The following is a 20,148-nucleotide window of genomic DNA, read 5'->3' as shown; positions in this document are numbered from 1 at the left end:
AACCATCTTAATATGCAGAAATACAGTATAAAGAGCCGTTGCATCGCAGATAGATAACTCCTGTAGCCACAATAAATGCCTTTATTGAATAGACAAATCAGGGGTGAACAAGTTTCTTTCGACTGCAGCTACAGCCGCGACACACATAAAAAACATGAATAATAACTCAAACTTTCAATATTTAGGAAAATCGCAACATTTTACTTACCAAAAATTTGGATTATTTGTAAAAAAAAATCCATTCTCCTCTCTTTCCTCAAAAACAGTTCAATTACTCGGTCGTACAGATTATCTGTGCGTTTCAGTTCCATCAAAAAGTCCCTTTCTATCGCCGTCGTAGCTAATGCTGAAAGTCTGACAAATAATCTTGTCCAGAATCCTGCCATGGAGTTGGCGGTAGTGCGCATGAGGATCTTGCGCTCGGAGCTCCTGCGGTAAGTTCAGTGGCCTCGTAGAGTTCCTCATATCGGCTTCTATCCAATCAATGGGTCTGAATACGGTGACGTTGCCATACGCCTGCTAGAGGGCCCTACTGACACCAACTCAAAATCTGATTGCTTGAAGCAACAGTTTAATCGACATTTATTTTGTGTTAGAGGGCCTGCAGAACGGATTGTGAAGGCCTCTCTGCCTGGCAGCAAATGATGGCTGAAATGTAATTGGCCATATAATTGTAATATCTTGTGCGATCTTGCAATGTCCATGGCTTTATTTAATTTTAGCTCATACCCGGCACTTAAAAGTTTCTTTCGCACTTTTGCCGAGTTTATGCCAAACACTATTCTATCCCTGACCATCTCATCTTCATTTGCATAAGCACAGCCCTTCACCAACAATTTTAACTCCGTTAGAAAGTGATCAAAAGTCTCGCTTATACCCTGCGTCTTCTCAGTAAACTTGTATCTCATGAATATCGTATTTGTCGTAGGCATGATAAACGCCAGCGGCAGCGTGTCTATGAACTTAACTTAAACTTTACACTGTGCTTTGTTTCCGCAGTAGCTGCACTTATGAATATGCTTGTATGCGTCACTTGCTTCTTATTGTTTTGCTGCCTTTTCAATTTTGTAATGCGTTTTTTGAACAGGTTTCATTCATCAAAGTGATCACTACCCAAATCGGTACTCGTGAATCTAAGATGTTTAATAGGCATTCCCGGTATTAACTTGTGGATTTGCCTGCGAATATTTAGCGGCAGCATGTCTATGAACGTCACTTACACTTGAGCTTTACACCTTGCTTTCCTATTGATATGTGTACAAAGGCTTGTTCAGCGTCAGAGGGTTTCCGCAGTAGCTGCACTTATGAATATGCTAAGCACAGTCCTTCACCCGTGAATATTTACCTTACATGGGCAGGCACTCAATTACGTGGGAGGCGTGATGATGTGAGACGCAACTCCGCTTCACACAGCAACAGAGCTGCAGGCTATGGCCGTATACAGTATACATGGACGAAAGTAGGTTCCAGTTATGACCGTTACATGTAGAATTTCGAAAAGAAACCTGCCTAACTTTTGTAAGTAAGCTGTAAGGAATGAGCCTGCCAAATTTCAGCCGTGGTTCTCAACCTGTGGGGCAGGCCCCCCTAGGGGGTCACGAAGTAACAAAAAGGGGAGTGTGAAGATGTGAAAAAAAAGAAAACAAGAATCAAAAATATGAAAAACACATCTGTTGAAACCAAAACAAATTAACTTAAACTACATTCTGATACTAGAACAATAAATATAGTTAGATAAATGTTGATAAAAGTTAAGTAGGTATAATAAAATATGCATCTACATTTCAAAAAATGTTAGAGGGGCTGATTAAAACTGTTATGAAAACTCAGGTCGCAAATACTTAAAGGTTGAGAAACACTGATGTAAAGAATTGTGATAGGGTGTCTAAATTTTAAAATCACAGCTTTACAGTAGGTTAGTCATGTATCACACATATCCAACTTCTTCTTCTCTCTTACTGCAATAGTACCTCAGCCTTTTTCATTTATCATTTTAATTGTGTTGTAGTATTTATTCCTCTGTAAAACACTGTCCCGCTGGTAAAAACACAAAATAGGCTATAAAACAACATTCATCCATTTTCAAACTCCACCTAATCCAATTCAGGGTCATGGGGCCACAAAATAGGAACCAGCCCTGGATAGGGTCTCAGTCTAAAGCAACATGATCTCTAAAAGAGAAGCAGCACAAGAGCTCTTCAACTTACCTGAGAGAATGGAAATAATGGTGAAAGATTGAGTAAACAAGGCAGATTACAACACATAAAAAAAAAAAGAGAGTGCGACTCAGAACAGTGCAACGAGGAATGCAGGCTGAATAGGATGGAAATATAAAGACAGGAAGTCATATCTCAAAAAGACAGGTGGGCATGAGCAAAAAGACAAGATGCATGGGAAAACAAATCAAGTTTGATGTATTCTTTTGCACAGTTAATGTTTGTGTGGATTTTCCTCTCACATCCTAATGATTTGTGTGTTACAGGTTAACTGTCAGACAGTCATTTTCCAACCCACTATATCCTAACACAGGGTCACATGGGTCTGCTGGAGCCAATCCCAGTCAACACAGGGTGCAAGGCAGGAACAAGTCCCAGGCAGGGTGCAGCCCACCGCGCGCGCACACACACACACACACACACCACACTCTAGGGACAATTTAGGCTCGCCAATGCACCTAACCTGCATGTCTTTGTGCAAGGAAACCGGAGCACCTGGAGGAAACCCTTGCAGACACAGGGAGAACATGCAAACTCCACTCAGGGAGGACCCGGGAAGCAAACCCAGGTCTCCTTAATGCAAGGCAACCACTGTGCCACCCACAGGTTAACTGTCAATTTCAAATTGTCTAAGTAACCTGTGTTGGACTGGGGCCTTCTGCAGGGTTAGAGTCTGCTTTGTGACTGTTTTTCAACATAGCAGAGGGTGCAGGCAGGGCAGAATGTACTTTTGTGGATGGTGACCAGGCTTCATATTGTGTTGGCTGACTTTAAACTCCAAAATCAGGCAGCTTGTTTTTGAATACATGACATTTTCTCTCTTTAAATGATGCCTGAGGATAAAAGAGATGGCAGAACAGAAGGGGGCTCTCTTTCAAGTTCGTCAAGCCAACATCAAACAGTCAGAAGAGGGGCAAAGGAGAAAGTGGAGATAATGCAGTGTTTATAGGGGTGGAGACACAGTGATGCTCTTATGAAAGGAGGTCTCAGAGAAGGCACACACAGAGGTACCCAGATGTGACAAGAAAGTGCAACAGGCCAACATAACAACCGGAAGGATAGGAAGTCCCTAAATAGCACAACTGGAGGACCCAAGATGACTCTGTGAGTATTACCTCTGACTATTGCAAGTATTTATCCAAGCAGGTGGGCCAGTGTTTTAATGAAATGGCAAATATAATCTGATCAGCCATGCTAAAATTGATTTGCTATGTTAATCTGATTTTCTGTTCCTTCTCTTTGTGCAGTGTCCATCATAGTTGGACTGGTCCCAACATTCATTTTAGAACTGTAATTAGGCATGTAGGGGATTAAACCCTAGCCGTAATGTGAGCAGATGCAGACAGCTTTGCCACTACCTTATCTGGGCAGGTTGGGTTAGTAGCACAGCAGAGTCTGGAGTAGATAAAAGCAGCCCCTCCACACGCAAATGAACTCATTACTAAGTTTCCAGGGCTTTCATCTACAGTCTGCACTGCTGGAAGATGTCTTAGCTACATGTTTGATTTGGACTGATGCAACATAAAATGCTAATCACCTGATGGTGTTCTCTTCTCTCTCTCTGAGCCGTCCTCACTGTTGCCATAAACCTTCTGTAAAGCTGCCCTTTACAATAAGCAGGATACATTTTGGGCTGTTGGGCTTGAAGCAAGAGCGGGGTATAAGGAGCACATTGTGTATATAGTGGAACTAATGTCCTTTAAATGACACTTGCATAAAGGTTCAGGGATACAGGATCACACAACTGCCAAACAGCAGGCAAGTGAGAAAATGTTAGAAAGCATCTCACTCTAAGTGCACGGTAACATGACTGCTCTTTTCTTTGGGAAAAAATGAAAGGGAATATAATTCATAAACTATTATTTATTGTCACTATTATAGGACTGTAGGCAAATCACAAAATTTATACCAGCAAATCCTGTCTGCATCCAACTACAAGATGCCACACTACTTTAATCCTACACAATATGCAGGCAAATTGTTGAGTTTTCAAATCTAACACAGATCCATCTTGGTAACATTCAGATTAATTATCACATATGGAGGCTGAGGGTGTTAGATCTCAGAATTCAATTGTTAAGGAAGACACAATGAGGGTATCTATTTTGTTCATTAATGAAAGTGACTTGTGACAAAATCTTTCATAGACACACAGCTCTAGGCTAACAAAAGTATACCTAAAGAACTTTTTTTTTTTAAATTGTGTCTCAGCAAACTCTAATACAACATCCAGATCTGCATACATAGGAATTAACTCTTGTTCATTCTTAATGAGATACTATGATGCGGTACAGTAGGATGTTTGACGCAGGGAATAAATATGATAGCAATAAACTCTTTACTTCTTCTGCCTGGTATTCACCGTTCCTTAACTTTCTGCCCTACTGACATATAGACAGATGTGTAAGCCAGTTACAAAGTCCATAAAACTGTTTTTGTCTAAAAAGTTGGCTGTAGATAGCTATGGAACCAGAGACAATTTGATCTTAACAGGTAGCATCTGTTCTGATTCTGTCCAACACTGCCTTAGTGTGAATATTTAAGAATCTCTTGTTTTTGTGCACAGGATGACCAGAAGTTACATCAGCATTGCCAATAGTTGTGTATATAGTGCAAAAGCCTCCATATCATAGGGTTAACACACATAATTAAAATCACATTTCTAATTGCAAAGGGTAGCATATACAGTACCAGGACAGTCTAGTACAGTAGCATTGGTTCTGTTTTAATTGGAAATGTAACACCTCTACTAAATTAATCTTCAGCATGGCCACCATGAAATTGTGTTTTAAATGTACATTTGATAAAAATGCAAATATACATATCCTCTGTAAAGTACTCATAGTATATGTACCTGAAGTAGAGGTTTACCTTTTCTGAAACACACACACACACAAGCCCCAAAATTTGCTAAAAACCTTACTGATTTACCACACTACCAACAGTATCTTAAATGTTTGACTTAAAATGTGCCAGTTTCTTTTGCAATTCTAGCATGTAATCTTTATCCATTTTTTTTCATAATCATAGATGTAGTACAAAACAGCATTTTTACTATTGACTTTCAACACAGGAAAGAAACAGTACTAAAATGCAACTGTAGAGAAATGTTGCTCTTGCCTGCATATATACATCTTACCTACTGTAATATTTTTTAAAGTAAAATGTTGCCAACACAATTTACAATGACATACAACTACAGGATGGTGCAGGGTGCATTTATAACATGCATAAAATGAATGTTGATTTTAAAATGGTTTGTCTTAAGTGTAATAGGCAATTTAAGCTTCACAAAGAAATGTTTTCAGTACGAAATACAAAAGCAGTTTGGTTATCAATGTTGAGAATTTTAAAAGGGTGACCCTCCATTTCAAGTCTTTTGGCTGAGACAACAAATAAGCACGACTCTTGTTCAGTCTTCCCATCGGCTACTCCAGCTCGTAACAGTAACTATATGTCAAATGCAGGGTGCTATAGAATGCTCCTGAATCTTGATTGATCCTAAACTAAAAATGTTTGCAGCATCCTGTGCAAATGTTTCTTGTGCCATACACTGTACCTTGTTTATAAAGGTGAACAAACAAAGCCAATAGGTGTTCTCATGGAAGTGGATTGGGTTCTAGGTTAAGTGCAGTTTTCATAGTTCTTTAGTGATAAAAACTGTTGATCTTCTTGGAGTGATGTATTAAAAACAAAAAAAAAAAACAGCCATACATTACAATTAAAGTTTAGTCTGAATTTTTTTTTTTAACATTTGGTACATCCAACGGTCTGTTTTTCAAAAAGGATTACTTCCATGTGTTCCTTAGCAAGTGAAATAGTCAATCCATGCTTTCTATTTCAGCCAAAGCAAATAGCAAAAAGAAACATTATAAAAGTGTTTTAGAAAGGAAAATACAAAGGAAACATCAGGCGTTATGTAAAAGCAAGCTCTTCAATAAGGAGCTAGTTTGAAGTAATTGTCGGCAAATGTTAAGTTTTAAATGCCAATTTCACATTATTGGAACAGTTTTACAGAATGGTTGACAGATATACATTGGGGATTTCTAAATGTTGATTTAAAAGCACCTACTGAATAAGAATTACCAGTGCTTTTAAAAACAACAAAATTGAACTTCTATAGCACTCTACTCCCAAGATCAACAGAAACTTTACTGGGGAAAAGAAAAAAAATGTTTTACAAAAATGCTTCTTTAGTAAACTTGGTCTTTACAGGTTTCCACTTTCTTGGTTATCATATATGTTAGGGTGATATAAAATTCAGATGGAAAAAGGTTTATCCAACCAAGATCCTGAGGTAAAGATGGTTCCTGTCTGTTACAGCTGTTATACACTATAACAGTAGCTGCACTGGTGGGAACTTGAGTACTAAGAATTCATTTCGCTGTGGTATGTTCTTTAAAACAAAAGCTTGCATCAATTGGGTTCTATAATGTATCATTCTAGAAAAGAACTGAATTAAAAGGGATGGATGCAAGGCTAATCAAAGATATAAGAAAATTACCTGAAAGTTACAGTTAAAACATTTCTTTTGCATTATCACTGCTGATATGAATAAGTTATTTTATAGAAGCAATAAAAGAAAAATGGTTTCACAAAGAGCCCACCTTCATTAAACACCAGACACTTCTCTGGAAGATCAGTTTAGTTTTTCATTACAAAGTCACAAAAATGGGGAAAAAAAAGTGTTGATTTAATAATGATATGCATATTCTGACTAATATGACTAAATCAATGTCTGTTTTATCAGGTTGGTGTGCACCATGTTAATGAGAAGAGACTGGAGACCCACTTATTAAAGAAGAGCAATTTACAATATCAACTACTAATTTTTTCTCCATATATGTGAAAGCAGCTGTGGAGGAGTGAGAGAAACAGAAATAAAGTGCACACCTTTAGGTACATCAAAATATTTGAATAAATATGGCAGAACACAATGAGCACTGTGAATCTGAAGCAACCCTTACTCCAGTCTATACAGCAGGAATTATTGACTTCTAACAAACCTTTAAAATATTGTCTTAAGTACCCTTTTCGATCTAACCAATTCATAAGCAATCCACAGCTAATCTTGGCTAGGCTGCAGTTGTGTCTTCCTACAGCCTCAATTAACTTTAGTACTCAACTTGCAAAATAATTTATGGATCGGTTGTGCTCATCTTCTTATTCAGCTCCTTCTCCATGTTAAATAGTCCATGATAACAATGTCCAAACCATTACCAAATGTGGAAACGCCGTGGAAACTAGACCGACAACCAATAGCCTTTACTAGGCCTCTACAGAGTGTAGATAAATATAGGGTGCTGGGAAGGCTGGCAGCACAAGTCATGGCAGACAGAGATGCATGGAGACAGAACTCACCTGGGAGAACATTGGGTAAGCCCCAAATCACTGAACATGCCACTAGTGTGACTGAAATAAACAAGGGGGCTAAGAATCCCACTCAAGCAGGTCTCCACTCAGTATTCTGCAGGTTCAAGGCAGTAGAACCAGCTCTGACGTGTGAAAATGAACAAAAAGGTAAACAGATCAGAAGTCAGAAGGTAACATCAATGGGGTCATCTAATAATTTTAATAAGAATCTCCCCAGTTTCGCTCAGATAAATTTTTTGCCTACCAATTCAAAGAACTTAAAAGGTCTTTCTCATAACAGTAATGCTGCATCAGAAGGAGAGCATGAGGCCATCCATAGCTGCAGTATATCTGCACCAGAAAATGCAGTTGTTTCGATTAGCCACCACTATCCTTCATGCCATTCTCTGGCTAGCCTTAAAAGGTGCGTTAAGAAGGTATGTAGCTGGGGGATGGTTTCTCCAATGATGATACAAGTTGGGAGAAATCAGGATGGGAAATATGAGCAAAATGCACAAATTGAAAGTCAACAACAGTGCTGCTCCAAACCCAATGAAGACAACTTTATTCCTTATCCGATTTTTATTCCAAAGTCAAAATTAGCAAAAAACATGCAGAAAAGAAAGTTGAAGAAACGGCCCTTGAAGAACCCTGCTGAAAACAGACTATTTTTGTGCAATAGCATGAAGTGTAATATAGATTCTAATAGACTTGACCGTCTGAAGAAACCACTATTTAGGATCAAGTCTCAAATGAACAATGAAGACACCCTCTATCAGAGACTTAAATGCCTCTCTCTCAAAGAGACAGATTTGGAAATGGACAAAAAGGAAATGGGATTCAACTTGGAGATTCCTGAAAAAATAAAAGGACAAAAAGAAATCAAAGCCAAAAAACCTCTGGATTGCCTTACTAATCACCCAGCATACCGAAGGACTTTCTGGCCACAAGCTAACAAGAATTCAACAACAAATAGTTATAGTACCTCCAAGAGACTGTCTCTCTCTCAAAGGCCCTTACAGTGTGATGGCTTAGACACATTTGGGAAGTACTCTACAAAAGAAGTACTAAAAATGTCAGACAACTGTTCAGAATCACAGTCTCCATTTTTCCCTCCCATCTCCCATTCAGGATCTCTTCTCACTGTTCCAAGAATAATTCCTAAAAACAGCCCCCCTCCATCCCCTCAGAGACACACCTCAGAGGCCAGGGACTTGATTTTATCGGTACCATACATCAGATGTGTACCTCCAAGAACCAAATGGAATTAAGATCTGCTTTAATAAAAGTTTGGCCTCCACTGGATGTCTGATAATTATTTTTAATACTGAGGAGCAGCAACCAGATCCTTCCCCAGTTATGGAAATGACTGAAGAAGTACTCTTAAGTAACTAAACTTGACTAAAGGCCCAACACCGCGGTTTACAGTTTGTGTTTCTCTGTTTTGATTGTTGATGTACAATAGTTCTTGAGTAATTTACTTCTAGTACATTTTTGACATTACTATTTGTAAATTTAAATCCTCAATTCTTTTTTTAACCACTCTTGGTATTTCACATAAACATTTATGTAGCAACAATGAATATCTGATATTATACTTTGCTATTGGTTTTATATTTGCTCAATTATTTGTCTGCATGCACTTATAATTTCTAAGATGTTAAATAAATAAATGTAAACATCTGGTATTATGGTAGCAAAGCTGTAAACAGAAGAATAACAACAGACTGAGAGGAACACTTTAGTGAATCCCTTGCTTAATAAACAGAATCACAGTGGCCACTAATCCACTGAAAATGGATCCTTTCAATTAATATATTCAGCACCAATATACAGTACTGAATATTTGAAATGTTCACAATTTGAATAGATCTGGGTCCAGTGCAACTAAATGTCAGTTTTGCAAACAGCCTGTCAAACCACAACAATTACTCACAGTGCTTATTTACTCTACATTTTAAATTCACAAAGAGCATCCAATTTCATATCTTTCATCCTGTTTAGCCAATTCAACTTCATAGTAGCAAAATACATATTTTTTAAGTCTACAACTTGCATTATACAATTATTGTATTCATTACAGTGTAATCAAAATTTTTATTAGGTATTTTTCATTATTATTGTGGTGGAGGGTCTTGGCCACGGCAAAAAGGGTTGGACTAACCTCAGAGACATGGCCTGATTTCTGTAAGACACAGCAGTCCTTTGTAATGTAAGTCTAAGTGACACAACACTTTGTAATTTCAGATAATCTCTTGATGAATTAAAACAATCTTTGATTTACATTTAATACACTTCAATACTTGTGTGGAAGTTTAGTGAGCAGAACTAGAAAATGTTTCAAGATTTCCTTTGCCAGGGAAGGTTGGCAACAGAATCTTCATAATATTTCAAGAAGAGAGCAAAATGCAACCCGTTTACAAGACTGCTCCAAAATATTCTCCACGAATGCACAGATTCAGATCTTCAGTATAAGATAGCTTGCTACAAGCCATCTTTGCATACAGCAGTCTACAATTAATGTTATTGGTTACTTTGTCTCCTTTTTTATCTCAAAATGGTTAGATTACAAGGCTTATCTCTTTAAGAATTATGTCAATTTTAAAATAAGTAAAAAAGTTTGCAAACCATCTTACAGGTCATCAGCTCAGCATGGTCGTTTTTCATAAAACATAAAATACAAATATTTTATACTTTTATGACTCAGAACCAAGTATGTACAGTATATGATAATCCAAAATGTGGTTTAGTAAGCTAAACCAACCACCACAAAAGCAAGCCTAAAATTTAAGAAAGAAAGGTAATTATCACTCCTGGAGGCAGAAACATGATAAGATTTCAATATTTTAAATGTCTAGGATAAACAAAATATTCAAGGTTTATTTGTCTTTCTATTGGGAAAAAAAACAAATTTGTAACCCATTTGTAAATTTTAAATACATTTTAAGTTTACACTTTTTGTAGTAAATGTTTTTTTATCTAACATCTGCAATATTTTAACCAACACAAAGACCTATGCATTTATATCTGTATAAGCATATTTCCACATTTATTGAAAACCAAAGCTATTCTGGTAAAAATGTAAGAAATTTACCATATTGTAAAACTGCTCAAGCCATAAAGTCTCATACTAAATAGGTATATATCCTCTTTCTTTTAGTCAAGATTTAGTGGCTGCGCAAAAAGTATATATTTTTAATACTTTTTAAAAATTTTTTTTAATGACCAGTAACCTGCATGTTAGTCTATTCAGCAAGCCTCGTCATGACAGGCAGCTCTGATGGCCAGTATATAATATGTAATGTGATTAAGGCAGCTTTATCTTAAAATAACTTATTACTTGATCAGAAATGCACCTTGTTAGCTTCCACTGCCCAAAGCATTGGGAACAACTTTTGTTACTAAATATTTTGCTCTTATTGCAGCAGTACAAGGAAACATGATCCTCATAAGGAGGACATGATTAGAGAAGAGACTATGGTCAGTGAATGTGGAAGGGGGGTATACCTTTTACGTAGGTGCAGATTAGAGGCAAGCTCATTTTAAGCCAAATAACCTTAAGAGTTTGAACAATGTCTTTGAATTATATGGACCTGAACACCTACAAGCTTGTTAAAATATATCTGTTACTCAATTTAATTTTTCACATCTTTCTAGGCAAGGTCACCAAGTAAGGGAATCTTTAAGAATAAAAACATAAATGCACACAAGAGCAGAGAATCTACAGGGAGGTGCAAATGCCAATTTGCTTCACATTCTCTGATCCAAGTTACAGTTCTTCAAGTTTTAGATCCATATTATAGTTGATTATGAAAGGGATGCTTATCAAATATAAATATACACCAAAATATGACAGCAAATCCCTGAAGAGTAAGTTTCTGGACAGTCACCTTGTCCAACCCTTCCTCTAAGCAGACTGAGACTAAAAATTATTTGGCATTTCGTCAGCTAAACAACAAAACTCAGCATTCTGCAGCTGTTACAAGGCAAACCACGCTAGAAGTCTGCATTCTGCTTCTACAGACAGTCCTTGTGCTCTCCTATGACCCCAAAACGTGGCAGCATGGGGGCACTAAATCATCTCAGGAGATCAAGGAGATCTTGTTTACTGACATATTTAAATTTATTTACAAACAGCAGTCCTTTCATTATTTTTTCGTTCATAGACTTCCTCTAGTGGATTCTCGTTAGCTCCTCCACAATTTTGATCAGTTCATCCACAGTAGCTTCTCGTTTCATCCCACTGCCATCATCAATCTGAAACAAAGTAAATGACAAAGAAATCACTTGTTAATACATTACATGAGAAACAAAATGTTTACCTTTAATATCCTCTGATGATATTTTATAATTAGCCATTACTATTTTTTGCAGCCAAAACAAATTACAGAAAAGACTTCACCAATTCAATTTAAAATCTATTTGCAGTGTACACCTGCAGCAAGGCAAAGCTTAAAAACACAAAACATCAATTAATATCATACGATTACCATCATACTATGCAATTGCAGTGACAATGCAGAAACCAGTGATTTGAACTGGAGATGTGTTTAACTTATTAAAAACTGTGATTAGCTATATCTGGTCTGAATGGGAAGTTAAGTAGCAGAAGGTGTTGTTAATCAGTTTTAGCTGCTGTGGTGTTAATGAAATTAACAACCAGTGCACTAGCGGGGCAAAAAAGAGACGACCCCCAAAACAGGAATACTTTAATAGGTGGAGGTCGCTGACATTTTTCCCTCATCTTTTCTGTTTTTTTTTTTTTTAAACTAGTTTTGTATTTGGCTATATTCAGTGTCACTACTGGTAGCATGAGGTGATACCATATGCTGGTGTGAATGTCTCTGACCAAACAATCAGAAACAGACTTCATGAGGGTGGCCCGAGGGCCCGACTTCCTCTAGTGGGCCCTTTGCTCACTGCACATCACTGAGGACCTCGATTGGCATTTGCCATAGAATACCAGAATTGGCAGGTCCACCACTGGCACCCTGTGCTTTTCACAGATGACAGCAGGTTTACCCCAAGCACATGTGACAGAAATGAAAGGGTCTGGAAAAGCTATGTTGCCTGTAACATTGTTCAGCGTGACCGATTTTGGTGGTGGGTCAGTGATGGTCTGGGGAGGCACAGACCTCTACAGGCTAGACAACGGCACCCTGACTGCCATTAGGTATTGGGTTGAAATCCTTGGACCCACAGTGGGTCCTGGGTTCCTGCTGCTACACGACAATGCCTGGCCTAATGTGGAGAGAGTATTCAGGCAGTTCCTGGAGGATGAACGAATTGATATCATTGACTGGCCCCCACACTCACCTGACCTACAGCCAATATAACACCTCTGGGACATTTTTTCGGTCCATCCGACGCTGCCAAGTTGCACCTCAGACTGTCCAGGAGCTCAGTGATGCCCTGGTCCAGATCTGGGAGGAGATCCCCCAGGACACTATCTGTCAACTCATTAGTCAGGCATGCACACAAGCACATGGGGGCCACACCAACTATTGTGAACGATTTGAGTGTGCCTTTATTCAAGAATATAACCAAAGAGACTTGAGTTGGGAGAACCTCAGCTGAGTTGGTGGGGGGGAATAGCAGGCTGCTTGCTGTTTGTGCTGATTGACACATTTGCAAAACAAAGACGCTGATGAAGAGGTGCGAAGAAATTTAAGGTGGCCCGGCATTACAACTTTTTTCGTAGGCTTCAGGGATTCTAGTGTTAAATATACAGTATATGTAAAGAAAATGGTAATGCATATTCTGCACTATACTATGCTATATATTAATTGCTTTATATAGCACTTTGCTAGTTTTTGTTACTTATTTTTATAAACAAAAAGTGACCAAAAGAAAAAAATACTAACAAAAAGCACAATTTATTTATATAGCACCTTTCCAGTGCTCAAAGCACTTCACAAAATTCAGAATGAACAACAGGACATATATAACATTGGATACAACCAATACTACCAACTAAATAAAGATTAATACAGTATAAACAAAGCATGCAAATAGAATAAGAGACAATACTAAAAATACAACGTTCAGTACTACAAAGAAATCTTCGAAAAAATAACATTTTGTGATACAAACACAACTCCTGAGCAACAGGACAGACAAATATAGTCTACTGAGGGGTCAGCCTGTCAGGTCTCTTTAATGCCTTCCAAAACAAATGAGTTAAAAAAATTTTGTTGAATCAGAAGATCTCATTAATTTCGAGAGGTCATTGCAAAGTCTGGGCACTATACAGCTGAAGGCCCTGTCACCCATAGAGTGTAGGTTAGTATGAAGCACAACAAGACTGCCTGAATCCTGAAACATACAAGGAGCAGTGAAGGTGCATCAGCTTGGCTATGATGTGCTCACTGTTGCCAGTCTGTGTCAGGACTCTCAAAAGCATAGTTTTGAGTCATGTGGAGTTCTGATAGATAAATTAGAAAGGTTACAAAACAGACTGGCATCAGCAAGTACATTACAGATATTGTGTCCCCACACGAACCTGTGCTGTATGGGTCACAGAGCCCTCAGCTGTATAGTACCCAAACTTTGGAATGACATCACAAAATTGATGATCAGCTTTTTTTTTTTTAAACTCATTTGTTTAGGAAGGCTTTAAACAGACCTGAAATGCTGGCCATTCTTTCAGTTTATCCTCTCTTCCTGTGCAGGTGCTCAGAATTTGTGTTTGTATCAAAAATGATGTTATTTGTTTGAGATTTTTATGTAGTATTATATGATGTATTTTAGTCTGGATTATTGTCTTTTATTCTTTTTAATGCTTTGTAAATCCCATATTTATCTGACTTTAGTGTGGATATTACTTGTAGCCAATGTTACATATGTAGTGATGTTCTTCTAAATTTTGACAATGGGAAAGGTGCTAAACAGTGTTATTAGTAATTTTATTTTTTTCTATTGGTGGCATGTCGCTTATAATAAGTGACAAAAACTAGAGAAGTTCTACAGTGGGTACGGAAAGTATTCAGACCCCCTTCAATTTTTCACTCTGTTATATTGCAGCCATTTGCTAAAATCTTTAAATTAATTTTTTCCCTCATTAATGTACACACAGCACCCCATATTGACAGAATAAAAAAAGAATTTTTGAAATTGTTCCAGATTTATTAAAATAGAAAAACTGAAATATCACATGGTCCTAAGTATTCAGACCCTTTGCTCAGTATTTAGTAGAAGCACCCTTTTGAGCTAATACAGCCATGAGTCTTCTTGGGAAAGATGCAACAAGTTTTTCACACCTGGATTTGGGGATCCTCTGCCATTCCTCCTTGCAGATCCTCTCCAGTTCGGTCAGGTTGGATGGTAAATGTTGGTGGACAGCCATTTTTAGGTCTCTCCAGAGATGCTCAATTGGGTTTAAGTCAGGGCTCTGGTTGGGCCATTCAAGAACAGCCGCAGAGTTGTTGTGAAGCCACTCCATTATTTTAGCTGTGTGCTTAGGGTCATTGTGTTGTTGGATGGTAAACCTTCGGCCCAGTCCGAGGTCCTTAGCACTCTGGAGAAGGTTTTTGTCCAGGATATCCCTGTACTTGGCCGCATTCATCTTTCCCTTGATTGCAACCAGTCGTCCTGTCCCTGCAGCTGAAAAACACCCCCACAGCATGATGCTGCCACCGCCATGCTTCACTGTGGGGACTGTATTGGACAAGTGATGAGCAGTGCCTGGTTGTCTCCACACATACCGCTTAGAATTAAGGCCAAAAAGTTCTATCTTGGTCACATCAGACCAGATAATCTTATTTCTCACCATCTCAGAGTCCTTCAGGTGTCTTAACAAACTCCATGCGGGCTGTCATGTGTCTTGCACTGAGGAGAGGCTTCCGACAGGCCACTCTGCCATAAAGCCCTGACTGGTGGAGGGCTGCAGTGATGGTTGTCTTTCTACAACTTTCTCCCATCTCCTGACTGCATCTCTGGAGCTCAGCCAAAGTGATCTTTGGGTTCTTCTTTACCTCTCTCATCAAGGCTCTTCTCCCCCGGTGGCTCAGCTTGGCCGGACGACCAGCTCTAGGAAGGGTTCTGGTCGTCCCAAACGTCTTCCATTTAAGGATTATGGAGGCCACTGTGCTCTTGGGAACCTTAAGTGCAGCAGAAATGTTTTTGTAACCTTGGTCAGATCTGTGCCTTGCCACAATTCTGTCTCTGAGCTCTTCAGGCAGTTCCTTTGACCTCATGATTCTCATTTGCTCAGACATGCATTGTGAGCTGTATGGTCTTATATAGACAGGTGTGTGGCTTTCCTAATCAAGTCCAATCAGTATAATCAAATACAGCTGGACTCAAATGAAGGTGATCTCAAGGATGATCAGAAGAAATGGAAAGCACCTGAGTTAAATATATGACTGTCACAGCAAAGGGTCTGAATACTTAGGACCATGTGATATTTCAGTTTTTCTTTTTTAATAAATCTGCAACAATTTCAAAAATTCTTTTTTTTGTCTGTCAATATGGGGTGCTGTGTGTACATCAATGAGGGGAAAAAAATAATTTAAATGATTTTAGCAAATGGCTGCAATATAAGAAAGAGTGAAAACTTGAAGGGGGTCTGAATACTTTCCGTACCCACTGTATATAAGGCAATTAACATATAGCATAGTTGATTGGGAGCATGCACAGATATTGTAATTATATTGTTTATTGTGTTCAGGAATGTAAAAAAATATTTTCAATTAAAACAATATTTAATGATTTTAATTTTATCGACATGTTAAATGGTTCTCACAAACCTGGAAACAAGATAAACAGCCCATTTTACAGAAACATTGTAGCATTGTTTAGTTTGATCTGAGACACAACATGATGTTAGAAACCCTCCGAACTTTATGATGATACATATTGTTTGGTTTAATGCACTGTTTTTCTTTCTCATATTAATCACAATATTTTTAAACTGGTTCATGACACAACGTTACTTCCGGAACTTGCAGCAACCTGCTGAAACATTCCGAAAGTAATCTTCTGAAGTCTGTCCTGAAACTTGTGGTGACGTCACTTCCATCCTGAAACTGTTCGCCTAGATCTGCACATATGGTGCTGTGGCTCTGCAGGTAGATATTAGGATTGCATGGACAACAAGAAAATGAGAAGTAGAAGAGGGCAGTGAGTGGGCTGATGCAGGATTTTTACAAAGATCTTTTAAGTAAGTGCAAGCCAGATCATGGAGTGCATTGCAAGTGAGAAGAAGAATCTTCTAGCCAATATGGTAATTAACTGGAAGCCAATGGAGTGGTATACAGTTAGGTAGGACAGACACAACATTTTGCTAATTTTGGTTCTGTACATTACCACAATGAATTTTAAATGAAACAACTCAGATGCAGTTAAGTGCAGACTTTCAGCTTTAATTCAGTGGGGTAAACAAAACGATTGCATAAAAATGTGAGGAAACTAAAGCATTTTTTTTTTTTTAACACAACCCTTCACTTCAGGGCTCAAAAGTAATTGGACAAATTAAATAACTGGAAATAAAATGTTCATTTCTAATACTTGGTTGAAAACCCTTTGCTAGCAATGACAGCCAGAAGTCTTGCACTCATGGACATAACCAAATGCTGGGTTTTCTCCTTTTTAATGCTCTGCCAGGCCTTTACTGCAACGACTTTCAGTTGCTGTCCGTTTCTGGGCCTTTCTGTCCAAAGTTTAGTCTTCAACAAGTGAAATGCATGCTCAATTGGGTTAAGATCAAGTGAGTGACTTGGCCATTCAAGAATTTTCCACTTCTTTGCTTTAATAAACTCCTGGGTTGCTGTGGCTGTATATTTTGGGTCATTGTCCATCTGTATCATGAAATGCCGCCCAATCAATTTGATTGCATTTAACTGGATTTGAGCAGACAGTAGGTCTGTGAACACCTCAGAATTCATTTGGTTGCTTCTGTCCTGTGTCACATTATCAATAAACACTAGTGTCCCAGTGCCACTGGCAGCCATGCACACCCAAGCCATCACACTGCCTCCAACGTGTTTTACAGATGATGTGGTATGCTTTGGATAATGAGCTGTTCCATGCCTTCTCTATACTTTTGTCTTGCCATCATTCTGGTAGAGGTTGATCTTGGTTTCATCTGTCCAAAGAATGTTTTTCCAGAACAAAGTTCAATCTAGCCTTTCTATTCTTGAGGCTTATGAGTGGCTTTCACCTTGCGGTGCACCCTCTGTATTTACTTTCATGCAGTCTTCTCTTTATGGTAGATTTGGATATCGATACGCCTACCCCCTGGAGAGTGTTGTTCACTTGGTTGGCTGTTGTGAAGGGGTTTCTCTTCACCATGGAAATGATTCTGCGATCATCCACCACCGTTGTCTTCCGTGGACATCCAGGTCTTTTTGCGTTGCTGAGTTCACCAGTGCTTGCTTTCTGTTTGTACCAAACTGTAGATTTTGCCACTTGTAATATTGTAGCAATTTCTTGGATGGGTTCTTTTTCTGTTTTTGCAGCTTAAGGATGGCTTCTTTCACCTGCATGGAGAGCTTCTTTGACCGCATGTTGTCTGTTCACAGTAAAATGTTCCACATGCAAGCACCACAAATTAACTCCAGGCCTTTTATCTGCTTAATTGATAATGACATAAAGACATTGCCCACACCTGCCCATGAAATAGCCTTTGAGTCAATTGTCCAATTACTTTTGAGCCCCTGAAATGAAGGGATTATGTGAAAAATGCTTTAGTTGCCTCACATTTTTATGCAATCTTTTTGTTCACCCCACTGAATTAAAGCTGAAAGTCTGCACTTCAACTGCATCTGAGTTGTTTCATTTAAAATTCATTGTGGTAATGTACAAAACCAAAATTAGAGAAAAAGATGTCTGTGTCCAAATATTTATGGACCTAACTGTAGGTGTAATGCAAAAATTGGCTTAGTTTGACTCAATAAGCATGCAGCAGAATTTTGAACTAACAGCAGCTTTTGTGTAAGTTCAGTCAGGATCCAAAAAAATAAGAGCATTGCAATAATCAAGCCTTGGTGTGACGAATGAATGAATTAGTGTTTCAACTGCAGAGATGGACAGTGAGGGACAAAGTCTTGAAATATTACAAAAATGGCAAAATGCAGCAAAGGATGTAGAACTAATATTGAAGAGACAAATTGCTATTAAAAGCAACACCAAGGCTCTTGACTTTAGGGTGTAAAGAAATAAGGGTATCATCAATTTAAATCTTAAGATTTCCAAATTTTGAAAGGATAGCTTTAGAACCCATAAGGAGAATTGCAGACTAGGCACTATTAAATTTGAGCAGATGATGTACCATCCAAATTGTATTATCATAGAGGCAACTATCCAAAGAGGATAAAGAACAAGACTGAGATGTTATGTTGGATGAAGTAATGGACAGTGTATCCAAAGGACAGAAAGTAGTGATTGAAGTGAATTTCAGTGGACATGTTGGTGAAGGGAACAGGGGAGACGAGGAGGATGATGGGTACGTATGGTGTCAAGGACAGAAATGAAGAAGGTCAGATGATAGTGGATTTTGTGAACAGGATGGGCATGGCTGTGGTGAATATGTGTTTTAAGTAGGGAGCAACATAGGGTGATGTACAAGAGTGGAAGAAGATGCACACAGGTAAATTATTTCATATGCAGAAGAGTTAATCTTAAGGTGATTAAAGACTGCAAAGAGGTAGCAGGGGAAAGTTAGACAGCATAGGATGGTGGTCTGAAAGATGACGTTGGAGATCAAGAAGAGGAGGAGAATGAGGGCAGAGCCAAGGATCAAATGGTGGAAGTTGAAAAAGGAATACTGCAAGGTTGAGTTTAGAGACGAGGTAAGGCAGACACTGGGTAGCAGAGAAAAGTTACCAGACAGCTAGGCAACTACAGCAGAAGTAGTAAGGGTGACAGCAAGAAGGGTGCTTGGCATGACATCTGGACAGAGGAAGGTGGAAAAGGAAACCTGGTGGTGGAATGGGGAAGTACAGGAGAGTATACAGAGGAAGAGTGAGGTGGCGAAGGCTAAAGAAAGGGCGTATTATGAGTTGTATGAGAGGTTGGACACTAAGGAGGGAGAAAAGGACCTGTAACCGATTGGCTAAACAGAGGGACTGAGCTGGGAAAGATGTGCAGCAGATTAGGGTGATAAAGGATATTCCTATTTTTAATAATAAGGGGGATGTGCAGAGCTTTAGTAACTACAGGGGGATACAATTGACGAGCCACAGCATGAAGTTGTGAGAAAGAGTAGTGAGAGCTAGGTTAAGAAGGGAGGTGATGATTATCGAGCAGCAGTATGGTTTCATGCCAAGAAAAAACACCACAGATGCAATGTTTGCTCCGAGGATGTTGATGGCGAAGTATAGAGAAGGCCAGAAGAAGTTACATTGTGTCTTTGTGGACATGGAAAAAGCATACGACAGGGTGCCTCAAGAGGAGTTGTGGTATTGTATGAGGAAGTCAGGAGTGGCAAAGAAGTATATAAGAGTTGTACAGGATATGTACGAGGGAAGTGTGACAGTAGTGAAGTCTGCGGTAGGAGTGACAGATGCATTCAATGTGGCAGTGGAATTATATCAAGGATCGGCTCTAAGCCCTTTTTATTTGCAATGGTGATGGACAGGTT

The 20,148-nt window shown here is 38.7% G+C and overlaps 1 protein-coding gene across 1 annotated transcript in view; it reads right to left on the bottom strand.

Annotated features, from left to right (window-relative positions):
- Positions 1 to 10,568: 10,568 nt before the first annotated feature.
- The window catches only part of ddb1 (damage-specific DNA binding protein 1), a 209,292-nt gene continuing 199,712 nt past the window's right edge, over positions 10,569 to 20,148 (bottom strand). Inside the window, exon 27 of the mRNA XM_039763642.1 lies at positions 10,569 to 11,825. Within this exon, the coding sequence (XP_039619576.1) occupies positions 11,742 to 11,825 (84 nt within the window). The 3' untranslated portion in view covers positions 10,569 to 11,741. The remainder of the gene's footprint in view (positions 11,826 to 20,148) is intronic.

Source organism: Polypterus senegalus, chromosome 1, assembly GCF_016835505.1.
Source record: "Polypterus senegalus isolate Bchr_013 chromosome 1, ASM1683550v1, whole genome shotgun sequence".
Classification (NCBI taxonomy): domain Eukaryota; kingdom Metazoa; phylum Chordata; class Cladistia; order Polypteriformes; family Polypteridae; genus Polypterus; species Polypterus senegalus.
The sequence above is the reverse complement of the archived record's forward strand: the minus strand, read 5'-3'. Positions and strand labels throughout refer to the sequence as shown.